General features: G+C 40.0%; 1 protein-coding gene across 9 annotated transcripts in view; it reads left to right on the top strand.

The window, feature by feature from the left end:
* PTK2 (protein tyrosine kinase 2) overlaps window positions 1–13,641 on the top strand; it is a 182,783-nt gene that overhangs the window by 81,132 nt on the left and 88,010 nt on the right. For all 9 annotated transcript variants that reach the window (XM_014965332.1, XM_014965325.1, XM_014965324.1 and 6 more), the window contains 2 exons: window positions 1,098–1,264; window positions 7,262–7,349. In XM_014965332.1, the coding sequence (XP_014820818.1) occupies window positions 1,098–1,264; window positions 7,262–7,349 (255 nt within the window). The remainder of the gene's footprint in view (window positions 1–1,097; window positions 1,265–7,261; window positions 7,350–13,641) is intronic.

The raw sequence follows: 13,641 nt of genomic DNA, 5'->3' as shown, positions 1-13,641 counted from the left end.
CCGGTCGCCCATCTCCTGTAGAAGTTGCGGTTGATATTTTCTGAAATTCTGAGCAAGAACCAACAGCCTGTGTGTCTGTGTCTATATTTGTCTGTCTGTATGTATGTGTATATGTGTATATATATCCGACCTGAGCATTTCCAGTAGGAATTTCTCAGACCCTTGCAGGGAGAGAAGCAAAGGATTACAAATTCCTGGGAGAAGCGTCTGGGAGCAGCGATAGCCCCTGCTCCTGCCGGGCGCTAAACGTGGGCCTGGTGGGGATCTGCTGCCGTGCAGAGACACGAGCTGGACCTTCTGCCGGGCGATGGGGCTGCAGCTCTCACCTCCTGCTGCCTCTCTAATCTGGCTCAGAGCAGCCCAGCCTGGCACGCTGCTGCTAATCCACGGTCTGCTCACACATTTGAATTTTATTTACCGCGAGTTAGTCCTTTCTAGGGGCTGACATGGCAATCTGTTATTTATTTTTTTTTCTCCTTTTTTGGGCAAGAGATCCTCAAACTATGCAACTTACTTCAGGAGAAACAAGTAGGATATTTGTTTGGGTTGAGAATCTTCCCAAATAATTGTCTCTTGCCTGATTTCCTAAGGGATCTGTGCTGAATCTCAGGAGAAAATGAGTGGGAAGGTGAGGGGAAGGTAAATGAGGGGCTGTGACGTGACCTTCCAAATCCTGACTGTTAAAGCACTAAATAGGATGAAAGTCTAAGGTGATTTTTCCAGTTCTAGATGGAGAGTGACTTTTAAAGGCTGGTGGGTTTTTTTTTTAACAAATACATCTTGCTTTCATCCACAAATCTGCTTTTTATATTTTGGCTTTGATGTTTTTCTGTTTTACATAAAGAAAATGGTGGCTTAATTCTGATAAGGTACATGGAAACGTATTTACTGATGTTTTGTGAAGCCAGACTGGTAAAACTTCAGACATTGTCTGAACAGCAGCTTGCAACTGAACATGTTTAGTATCTTTATAAAGGTGATGCCTGATTTATTGCTTAGTATTTTGCATAGGGGATTACATGGTAATATTTTAAAATTTAAAAAGAATGTGTGTTGCATTTTACAGCTTGTAAGGAGTGTGTGTTTCTCTGTTTTAGGGCATAATTCAGAAGATTGTGGACAGTCACAAAGTGAAAAATGTGGCCTGCTATGGGTTACGGCTCAGCCACCTGCAGTCTGAGGAGGTTCACTGGCTACACCTGGACATGGGGGTGTCCAACGTGAGAGAGAAGTTTGAACTAGCCCACCCTCCAGAAGAATGGAAGTAAGAGTATAAGTCTGTTCTGTGTCAAAATCGCGTCCTATAAGTCTTTGTGCGTTGTTGTAAAAAACAACTCTATAATTTGCTTTATCAAGGAAGATCCTCCTGTGGTGGAATAGAGGTGATGGAACAGGAAGAAAACCCACAGCCTTTCACATCAAAGAGCTATAAGCAATAAAGAACGCCTTTTGTTGTTTTAATGGGCTTCCTGCAAACTGGGGAGAACAGACGAGTAATCTTATCTGGGATTTAGAGGAGGCATAAAGTAGGAGCAGAAATCTTCTAGTCTTTATTCCTCAAAAACCTGCCAAATTTGTGATGTATCTGGTGAACCAAGGTTTTGTCATCCTTAAAAGTTACAGGACAGGAATCCCATTCCTGTCTGTGGTATAAGTGCACCACTGAAAATGTAAAAGGATAAATCTTGTTATTTAAATGTAAACAAGAGAGTATGGTTAAATACTTGTTGTATTTAGATATAGAGTAAGTAGGAGGAAAGTAATTTCAAAAGAGTGAAATGCAGTGAATAGATCAATTTATCACTCTGCAGTTGTAAAATGATTATTTGGGTAATGATTTGAGGCCCACAGAGCGATGAGAGTCTTTCTTCTGGGATCTTCACTTATTCCAGGAGCAATGAACGATAGAAGGATTATGGCAGAACTTGGGTTTTTTCAAGGCCTAGGTACTTTTCCTGAGATATTTTTTTATGACACCAGTTAGTTGGTTAAAAGTATTTCCATGACCTGTGCTCTCTGTTGAAGGCTGAGTTTTATTCAGCTTTGTAGGAGTGTAAGCTGAAAAATCAAAGAACGAGGAGAGGACGAAGGGAAAGATTGCCCATTTTCCTGGTAGAAAAACAAAATGAAATTAAAATTATTTGCAAAAGGACACAGTAGTCTGCTGGAGAAGATGGGAGAGCTCAGAGTTTTAAAATACCGTTAAACTATGGTTACTAGCTCATTGCAGGGGGGGTGTGTGTGGGTTTCTGTGGTTTCTTTTAATAACCACAAGTTTTGCAGAAGTTCCTACTCATTTTAAAGGCTACACCTATCTTCTGCAAAATTATTGGAAATGGTCTATACTTAATTTCTTGCAAATGGAGTTGTTCTATACTAGCAGGTGTCACATTTGCTAATCTTTAGTTTATAAATTCTCTTTAGGGCCCCAAATTTAACAAACACAACAGATTCTAACAAGTGAGGAATGTTTAAAACTCAGTTTTCAGCCATGTTGCACGTTTTCTTCTGTGCATGTTACATTTTAACGATTCTGGGATGGGCATCAATATTTTTCCTTAGGTACCTTGCAAGCAACTTTTCATTGATAATATTGTGCAATCCCAGTTTAGGAAGCAGAGAATTCCTGAATCCTTCCCACGATGGTAGTGCTGTGTATAATATGAATATAAATATGAATCACTGATGCTCTGGAAATTTGTTATGTAGTGTACAAGTGTCAGTTCCAATTCTATCAGACGGTGCAACTCACATTGTACATATTGCAGAACAAATTTAATCAGTTTTAAAAGCAAAGTTAGATGATTGTTTTGAAGTTTGTGGACAGGAATTGTATAAAATACTCATGAAAGAGCTTATGATAAGATGTAAATTATTCAATACCTTTCCAGAGTGTCATTTAGTGTTTTATGGAACACATACAGCCTGACATACCTTTTAAACCCACGGAGATTTGCTGTGCATAATCAAAATGCTGCTGTCATATTTGTAATACCACAGCACGGAGTGTTTAAGATCATATGACAGTACTTGTAAAAATATTTAGATTAGTAAAGGGGGAGAAATCTTGGAATGGTTCTTAAATTAAAAGCTTCCTGTAGTGTTAATAAATCAGTAACTGATGCTTATGTGATTATTTTTAATTTTTTTAATCATCTAAATTAAAAGGGCTGGTATGTTCAGTGTCCAGAAATTAGATCTTGGCTGTTCTCCTGGACTAATCCACGTACTAGAAGTTACAGTGCAAGTCAGTAGGTTGTACACAGAAGTTACTGGATAAAAGTCCATCTCCTGGATGTGCAGCTCTTGTTTGGTGCCTTGTTTGGTGTTGGTAATCCTGGAGAGGATCAGCTGGTGAAGGGGAGAGACAGGGATGTGACTCTGCTTCAGAGGGCACAGCTGGAGTCAGAGCTTAGGAAGAGTAAACAATAGTGGTCTTTAGGGCAACAAGGTCAACCAAAATGCTGTCACTTCGTGTTTTCTTCCCTCTTCCTGTGGCAAACGTTCAGTTTCAGGAGCACACACGGTTTGGCTTTGCCAGACTGGCAATGGGTGACCTCAGCTACATGGCAGAAGACGAACTGGAAATCATTGCTTCACTGAATTTCACTGAATTTTAGAGTTGGAAGGGACCATAGAGATCATCTAGTGCTTACTGGACATCTTCTTTTTTCTTTCAACCCTCACGTTTGCTTTTATATATTACTTTGACCTTTTTTGCTAAAAAAAAGGGTTGGATTTAGCACAAGATAGGAGAGGTTTGAACTATCTAGTAGCTTTAAGAAAACCCAAAAAACAGTTAAGTCCTAATACTTCAATTTTTCCTACAGAGCAGACAGATTGATCCTAAAATTCAGATAAAAGCCTCCTATTAACAGGGCCTGTTTCTTCACTGTATGTTTACTTCAGGAATGTTCATGTTAATTAACTGTATCAAACAAAATATCCCTTTTTCCCATTTTATTTTATTCTCTAGCAATGAAAATAATTCTCTCCAGCATCAGAAAATTTTGTATGTGTCTAAATCACGGTGCCAAAACTGATCAGAGTTATAATTATGGGAACTGTTTGCTTATTTGTTAGTGTAGTAGTTTGTTCAGGAAATAAGTGTTCTGGAGTCTGCTGTGTTTTCTGTCACATTGGGTAACACTGTCTTATTTCTTTGAGTTACACAGGTTTTAGCACTACAGAAGCATTGTATAATTTTAATGTAATTTGATGTAATTGCTTTTGAATCGCTGTAGTCTCTCAAATGCAGTCGGAGAGTTTTGTTCATTACTGAATTCCAGTAACACTGCTGCTTTTAGGTTTATTTTCATAATCATCATAGCATCAGCATTGATTTTGGTAATATTGAGCCTTCAACAGCAGTGCCAGGAGCTGTCATTTCTGTCTCTAAAAATGGTATGTGCCAAAACACTCTTCCATTTGCCAGTCCTTTCTGTTCCACAAGAGGAGACTCAAGAGGTTTGAGTACCAAATTGTTCCCCACAGGGTAGACATCTTCTGGTTCTGTACTTACATCTGTAGGTAAAGCAGGTCCTTGTAGGGAACAACATTCCTGCTTTGGCTCTGACAGGTAGAAGATGCCACAAAGAAGCCTCAATGCTTTGAAGTCTTGTGCTATAAGCTTTGATAGCTGCAACACAAACGCCTTGGCACTGACACAAAGGCCCCGTGGAATGATTTAACGAGTTGACTCTGTTGATCTAAAAGCTCTGTACCTCTCCACAGTCTCTCTTCTCCCCTCTTCCTTCCAGTTATCCAGTCCTTTCCCTTTTCTTCTGTGAGTCTTAATGCTTGTCTGATCCTTCAGCGAGCTGATTCAGTTCATTAAACTCACACAAAGCTGTTCTCTCCCTCTTTTGTCTTCCCTTTTTGTTCCCATCTTCTCTTTTCTGGTTACTTTTCTGCTAAAGTGAACCAAACCAGAGCCTGCTGAAAGCAACCATGGTTGGAAATGGTGAGATTGTTAATTTTGGGGCACTGAAAGAAACAAAGAGTTGGCTCATCCTTTCCTTTTTGGCTCCACCAGTCTCTGGTTTTATATTTGCTCCAAAAGCAGACCTGGTTTGTGGGAGTGGGACTTGTCATCCTCATCATTTGGCTGCTTTAAAAAGACAGTAGATTTAGATGCTGAAAATCAAGCCCATCCTTGAGCTGGCCTTTGGAAGTCAGCTTCTTCATTCCCATAGGCATAGTCAGATATTAGCTCATAAATAGGTAATGAAGGTCACTCTCGGTGACTGTCCCAGCCAAGCTGTTTCATCTTGCCTGATGTTCTCATGAGATCCTGTAGCAAAAAAGTAGTACTTCTCATGTACTCCTCAGTTAGGAAGACAAGTCCTCTGTAAAGGAGAAAGATTGCTTTTCCTGTATATATTTTTTTTTTAATCCCAGAGAGTAAAGGTGTTCTACATCCTGCTCTAGATCAGGGTGACTTGGACAATACGTTCGCTGCTGAAGGTCTGAGATCAGTTCCACATGAGTTTCTTCAGGCCTTTTGATTTTTGGCTTGTAGGATGCACTGTGACTATTTTGACAGCTTCTAAATGTTTTCCTTATTTTAATGATTTCTGATGGGACAATGTCTTTTCAAGGATTTCGAAGCAAAGAGGAATACCACAGCTTCTTTTTGCAGTGGAATCTGAAGCAGCAGAAACTCCTAGTACCTTTTAATCACATCCCTATATAAATCTTGATTACAGGCAGCCAAATCACTTGCTGGAAAGAAGTTCTTGTCCTGCTGAAACCAACAGAGTGAAATGTTTCAATATTTGCTCTTACTGTCACGAGTAGGTTGTTAAATATACTTATTTTGGGGAAGGCCTGTCAAGAGTTTTATACTTAGGATATGCTGTATTAGCACAGTGAAAGAGATGAGGAGATTTATTATCAGAATTTCATTGCTGGAATACGTTGGAGGAGGAAACATGCAGGGTATGTCAAACATCCGGGGCTGTTGCCGCAGCACAAGCAATAACGCTAAATTTAGGGCTTGGAAGTAGTAGTTTAGGGTTTGAGAAGGGATAAAGATTGGGTATAGGTAATGAATCGAGGCTAATTCTGACTCTAATTCATCACTCTGTGATGTATTATTAACTTGAAAAATACGATTGTCACATTGAAAACTGGTTCGTTCGGCCTTTGCATTCATCTTGATGATGAATAAGGAGGTAGGAAACCTTTTTACAGGGAAATGCCTTCAAAACCTTTGGAACAATTCAGAGGTGAATATTACAGCACTTAGAAAGAAGGAGCAGTCGTATTCCTATAGAAAGCCCTTGATTTGTCTGTAGGACGTGGCTCCCTGGTGGGTATCACTGGTTGCCAGTCTCACTTAGAGCAGTGGGATGTGTTTTGAGTCCTGTGCTTGTGGTACCCAAAGATAAAAGCTGTTGCTGGGGGTGACGTCAGCGGTAATGGGCTCATCCACTGTCTTAGAATCATAGAATGGTTAGAGTTGGAAGGGACCTTAGAGATTATCTAGTTCCAACCCCCCTGCCATGGGCAGGGACACCTCCCACCAGACCAGGTTGCTCCAAGCCCCATCCAGCCTGGCCTTGAACCCCTCCAGGGATGGGGCAGCCACAGCTTCTCTGGGCAACCTGTTCCAGTGTCTCACCACCCTCAGAGTGAAGAATTTCTTCCTGATATCTAATCTAAATCTCCCCTCTTTCAATTTAAAACCATTACCCCTTGTCCTGTCACTACACTTCCTGACAAAGAGTCCCTCTCTGGCTCTCCTGTGGGCTCCCTTCAGATGTTGGTAGGCTGCTCTGAGGGAGCCTTCTCTTCTCCAGGCTGAACAACCAGCTCTCTCAGCCTGTCTTCACAGGGGAGGTGTTCCAGCCCTAGGATCATCTTGACTGGGGCCTCCCTTCCTGTGGGTCTGGACCTGATGACTCTGCTCCAAGTCTCGGTGCTTTGGTCCTCACTGAAGCTCTGAGAAAGCAGGAGGGATTTGTGTTTATTTCTATTACAAAGGTGCTTTGTAAACATCTTTGTGAACTGTCAGATACTACATTCCAGTGTAGTTCTCCAAGTAGTCAGGAGAGGAAATTTCCCCTTAGTTTTCTGAGTTTGTTTCGATTTTATCCTTATTTCTAAGAAAGCTTGAAGATGTATTTTATTTGTGATGAAATCTCAGTGTTGCGATACTTGCTCTTACTATCATGAATAGATTGTTAAATATACTTTATTATAAATATACTCGATTATTATTTTAGTCTCACCACTTCTCTTTTTTCTTGCTTTTCAGATACGAATTGAGAATTCGATATTTGCCCAAAGGATTTCTAAACCAGTTCACTGAGGACAAACCCACTCTAAATTTTTTCTATCAGCAGGTACGTTCATTTCTACTACTCTTGTCTTTTGCTGGCACAAATTAGGGGAAATATTTCTTTTTTTATGTGGATAACAAGTTAATGTGGTAAAAGAAATTGGTAAAAATGAAGATTGCATATATAAAGCAGAAAGGGCATGAAGCCCATGGCATCTTTCTCCTTGAGAAGTGGTGAGGGATATTTTCCAAAGACAAGGTGATTCTGCAGTTGTCGTCTTCAACTCTGGTAAAATTTGCTTGTTTTCAGCTGGCTTCTTACAGTTATTTATTTGAAATGCTTTATTAAGATGCTGAATTTCTGTATTTTTTGCAAGTGCAAGTAAGTGGCAAATTTCACAACAACTATGTTATGGTTTTTCACTCATTAGGTTGTTTTCTTGATTTGAGTATCTCTTATTCATTGGTAAAACTGTGTAATTGTAAACGTTTCTATAAATTAAGCACCTAAATCTTCATTTTCTTCACTTAAATTTTAATCATAGTGGATATCTCTTAGAGGAGCCTGGATGAGAATAGTTATAGTATCCCCTAACTTTAAGAATCCATCTCTGAAAATTCAAACCTAAACTTACTTATTGGCTACTTACTAGGTGTGTCTTTTCCAGCGTCTGGATGGTACCCTGTCTGTGTTCACACACTGAAATGTTGTTGGTGCTTAACAAACAGTTTGTGTTACTGATGGTGACAGCTTTGTGAACCAGATACGGTTTTATGTCAGTTTTAAGTGATACTTTGTACCACCGTATGGAGGATTAGCTTTAATCTGGGTTCTTTAAAGGAGTTGTTTGATGGAGTATTGTAATGAGAGAGATAAGGTAGGAATGAGGCAGGGGGAGAGGGCTTGTGAAGTCAGCTGAAATGGCAGAGCTCCAGAGCTACACCAGGAAAGCTCCAGAGTTTTGTTTTGAAATGGGAATATATATTTTTTTAAATTTTTTTACCTGATGTGTTTTGTTGTGTCAAAGGAATGATAAGAAGTACTGATAATGTTGGTCAAACCCCAAAGGCTTCTACCAAGAAAACCTGCTCCCATGGGCTACTGTTCTTTGCCATATTCCAGAATATCCTGATCTTAGGTTGGTTGCTTGGGACATACCGTAATTCTTGAGCAATATCCCCTAAAATGAGGATACAGCTGGAGCTGCTCCAAAGTGTGGCACCCTTCTGCCCTTGTGAACAGACAGATTTGCAGATGAGGAACCAGGAAACAGTAATTCTGATTAAATTCTCTTTTTAAGTTTCTAAAAAGAGAAAACCATCATCCTACCCTTTGTTCAATACTTCATCTGGAAGCAGGATATGGAATTAACATGTTCATGCTAATTTCTTAAATGTCTTCTATCTTTGATTGTACACACACACATTTTTGCCTTAGGGAAATGACTGCTTTTTTGTTTTTATTTTAATGTGTGATGAAATTCTTGTATTGATAAATGATGGAGTTGACTTCTGGGAAGACAATTCGAGTCCAGTGCTTTCCTGAACTCGGCATTCTAGTTTAATTCATCTGTGCCATGTGCTTGTTCCAGCCTAAAGATGTTTGGATTTTGGTGGCTTTTTAGTCCCCATCATTAGAAACAGATACAAATGGCTCAGAATAGAAAGGTTTTTGAAGGGCGGCAGGAACTGATCTGCAGAGACGACAGCTGCCTGTATCTGACAATGCCCTGAATCTTAATTCTGTTGTAAAATTAAAATCAGAGGTTCTTGTCTCCTTACTTGGCACACTATACCTTTTTTTTTTGCTCTTCTCCTTTCCTCTCCACCTCATCATGAGGTATTTCAAACTCCAGTTCTTCCAAAGTCACTGGTTTTTGTTCTGGGGTGCTACAAGGTATTTGGGTCGCTGTTGTCATGGAAATCAGACGCACAACTTCTCAGAGCTGTCCTTCTCCATCCATGATTCTGTTTCGTTCCGTAAGTCTCACTTGGCCTCTTGAATAAATCAGGACAATTAATTTTATCTGGTGAAGTGTTAAGGCAACCCCACTGGCTTGTGAAGAGAAGGCAGAAAAGGAATTGGTGCAATAACACTGCATCATAAAACAGACCTTAAATGTAGGAGAACGTGGGAAAACGAGGAAAGACAATTTTTCACGTTCTGTTCCTCTCTCATTGTTATTCCTGTGAGATTTTAACATCCTCCTTTGCTAACCACAGCTCACCCTTCACAGTCAGACACATCATCTTGTCCCTGCCCAAGGCAGGGGGTTTGGAAATCGATGATCTTTAAGGTCCCTTCAAACTCTACCCCTTCTATGATTCTGTGATACAGGCAAGAACAACAGAATGTGCATAAATCCTACGTGCACACATACATATCTTGAGCTTTCTGCACAGAAATAACTGTTAGAAATAATCAATGTAGGACCCAGTTACAGAATTAAAAAAAAAAAAACCCACAACAGAATAACACTTCTGTAATCAAATTGGCATTTGTAGATGTTAAAGTCAAATATGTTGCTGTCTCGTGTGTTACAAATGAGAGAAAGATTTTGGGGACCAGATGCTGCCTGTGACTAAATCTTTCCTTACAAGATGAGGCTGAGAACCTAGAAATGATTTGGGAACATCTAAACACATGTTGTCTGACTTATTAAAAATGTACATCGAATTAAAAGGTTCATGGAGAAGGAAAAGAAACATGGTGACCTCTGTTACCCGTGAATTGTCCATGGATTTTAGAAAATGTAATTATTTTTTGAATTAGAGTTGCAGAGCAGCAGTGCTGTTGAAAAAAAAGCTGAAATTTCGAGGAAGGGACTGAATCCTCAAGCGATCTTTGTCTTCCAGAAAAGCACAGAACATTGGTAAAGATAAGAATGTGCTACCTTAATCACTGTCAACAGACAGCCTTTATTCATACAGTTGACCCAAACCACAATTATTGGGCTGTTAAACTGGAAACTGGCACACGTTGGGAGCTTCCCATGCATGACTGCTCCCATTCACCCCAGTGAGTGCAGTGCCCTGGAAAAATTGGTTGCGAGCATTTCAGTCTTCTCAGCTCGGACTTCGTAAGTGAAATCTTTCTTTTTTTTTTGTTTTCCTCCCCTTGATTTTGACTGTTTTAAGGATGCCGCGACCTTTCTGTGGTTTTGGCTCTATTCTTTTATTTTCAAGAGTCTTGAACGAATCACGAACCCGGGAGGAGAAGTGGTTGGAGGTTGATGTGCAGCCGGTTGTAATCAAGGGGCGGTCGTTCTGCCATCTGCAGTGGGCGTGAGCTGCTCTAATTGGGAAGGAGAAAAGCGGGGCACTTAACGAGAGTTTTCAGAAGAGTGCCCCCGGTTTGCAATCTGTACAGCAAAGGATTAAAATCAGTGTGTGTGAAGGAAGGGGGACACACACACACCCACCCCATGGAATTTGTTTGGAACGTCAGATTTAATCGAACTAATACTGGACGAAGCGTCTGTGTTTCGGGTTTTGAGGCTGGAGATGGGGGAGAAGCTGATGCTTGGGCCATTCCTCTTGACTGGAGGAGTTGTGCATTCAATTCTCATCATTTTACATCCCAGTTGAGAGCTCTGATCAACAAACTAATGCTAGAATTCTGTCTTTTTTACTGGTCTGTTTGGAAGATGTCAAAGGTAGTGGATGATGGGTCTTTGGAGGTGTCTTCTCTTTTTTTTTTCCATGAAGTGGAGCGTTTCGGAGTGATACTGCATTGACTGTGTTATCCCCTCGGGCCCAACTGCTTACAATTTCAGCCAAATTAGGCAAATTGGAACCCACCCAGTGCTGTTTGAATTGTGAGGTTAAAGTATTAAGAAAATCAGGAAGTGCCAGATTTATGGCTGCCCAGTTGGCAGATGCTCCCTGCTTAGGTTTCATGTGCCAGCCTTCAGTTGGGTCCCCTTGTCTTGTGCACCTAAATCCGAACCAAAGTCAACTCTAACCCCACCCCCAAAACCTTAACCATGAAGATTGTTGAGTAAAAATACCATAAGTTAATTTTTATCATTAAGTAGCCTCCTTTTTTGTTGTTCAGTTGACTGCTTTGTATATCTGAGAAGAATAAAGATATCTGTCTTTTGTATCAATTTTTACCAAACTTCAGAGGAAACAAGAATTAAAAATTGGAGGTGTTTGAGTAATGAAAAATAAGACTTCACATTTTTCCTGTACTTGTTGGGAGCATTTCCAGTTGCTTTAAAGAAGTGTTGGTGAAATTCATTGTGTCTTCCTTCCCCTCTTGTTCCAGTGACGTGGCTGTTGGGAGGTGGGAATAAAGGGGACAGACTTCTCATTTTCCTTTAATAGCTGAGTGAGGACCGAAAGCCATATCTCACATCAAGACAGAATACAGCTTCTAAAAACATTCATATAATGAGAATCAGACGTAAGCTACTTGAATTGCCTTCCTTTTATTGCGGGACAAGAGCCTGGGCACATTTGTCCTTGAATAACACATTGGCCTCCAGTAATTGGAGCTGGTTTATCCCTTGATGAAAAGGCAGTAAGTGTCTGGGTGAGGGTGGGGGGGACAGCTCTTGGGCATCAGCCCTTCCATTATTGCTGTCCTTCTGCTTCAAACAGAAGACTCTTAAAGTAACTTTTGGGGAGTTTTTTAGCCCCCAAATAACAAGGAAAGGTTGGTTTTATCAGTGTAGAATTTTTCTCTGTGCCTGCCTTGGTTAGCCTGGAGCTGTTGTGAGTTGTCCATATATATGTAATAAAGGAGACCATAGGACTGGAGCATGTTTTGGTTTTGCTTTTTAAAACGAGCCAAGGTTTGTGTAAGAGAAGGAATTACAAGCAGAGAGAGGATGGTCTCCAAGTTAGGGCAGGTAAATGATGTTCTGCAAAAACTGAGCTTAATTCTGTTCCACGGGGATTCAGTGTTTCACCAGACAAGTCCAATGCAGCTTCATTTTCATAAGGAAACTTTTTAAAAAGAGAAGAGGAAAAAAGTAATACTTATTTTCTTCCAAAAAACCCAGAAAATTCTCTGAAGAAAGAGGAGGCACAGTTTCTTGTAGCACTTTTTTGCCCTGTCTCTGTAGTGTCTGTGAAGACAATGTTAACACTTAAAATGCGTTTCCTTAAATGAAAAGTCTCTTTTATATTGTGGCAGATAAATGCATCATGCAAATTTGATTATTTTCATAACACTGTCCCCCAACCTGTAGGAAATTTCAAGTCCAGGCAATTACTGTAATAACTTCATGATTAAAGTTTTATAAGGCTTAGGTGCATGAGATGTAATTTGAAATGCAGGCTGGGAATTGGACTCTTTAACCTAATTAAATAACAACATCTCTTATATCCTAACAAAAATAGGAGACCTAAAGCAAATGACTTTGACAGGAAAAGCTTTGAAGAAAGTCAAGGACGTAGGGAGAAGAGCTGGCATTGTTCCTGGTATTGGCAGCCTATTTAAAACAATAAATAAACCAAAAATAAAGATCTTTCAGGAAGAGTTAATGGTTGACACATAAACTCTGCCCTAAAGGGAAGTGGTAATACATGTACGAATCACAGCTGCTTAAAAAGATATTTAAAATTATTTTTTTTTAAAAAGGATAAAAATATAAATCAAACTGCACATCACCTACTTGCTCCTTACAGCTTGTAAAAGTAATTATGAGTGAGATACCCTTCACAGGGGTCGGTTTCTTGAAATTGCTGAAATTCACAATTCCTCATAAAGCTCTCATTTTTTAACTATAAAACTTGATTTACCCCCTCAAAACCGTTCTGACATTCTTCTCATGGATCTTGCTGTTTGTATTGTCATGTAGCTATTTTGGTATCTTCCAAATGTTCTGCGTCAAATCTCTGCTTTCTGTTAGCGGCGCTGGACGATAGGGACATAAAACACACTTATATTCCAAAATACCTCTGAAATAGTCAGCCAAGCTCAGGCCAAAGAAAAACTTTTCATTTAAAATTTCCACCTGTCAAGCGACGTGGTGAAAATAGCGCTTGTGGACTTTCTTGGTGAATTGCTCTTAATTCAGGACACCAAGTGTGAAATGCTCAGGACCGGGATATGTCTTTGTTAGGAAAAAAAGAAGTTGACTCCCGTTGATGCTTGGACTCATTTGTCCTCAAAAAGCAAAAATTGTGTGTCGGAGAAGAGAAGTATAAAATTAGCTGTTAGCAGGCATGCTTAGTAGGTTGAGTACTTTATGGCTCCCAAGAGTATAGTCCTACTTTATGGAAGATCTGGGAGGCAGCAGTGTGTGTTGCAGTGACATCTGGAGATCGGCTCGCTCGGACAGAAGGGATCATTTTTAGCCATTCTGTCCCTAACAAAGCCTCGTCAGAAGTTGATTTCCCCCCCC

This window comes from Calidris pugnax, unplaced genomic scaffold (assembly GCF_001431845.1).
Source record: "Calidris pugnax isolate Ruff unplaced genomic scaffold, ASM143184v1 scaffold41, whole genome shotgun sequence".
NCBI classification, from domain to species: Eukaryota; Metazoa; Chordata; class Aves; order Charadriiformes; family Scolopacidae; genus Calidris; species Calidris pugnax.
The sequence above is the reverse complement of the archived record's forward strand: the minus strand, read 5'-3'. Positions and strand labels throughout refer to the sequence as shown.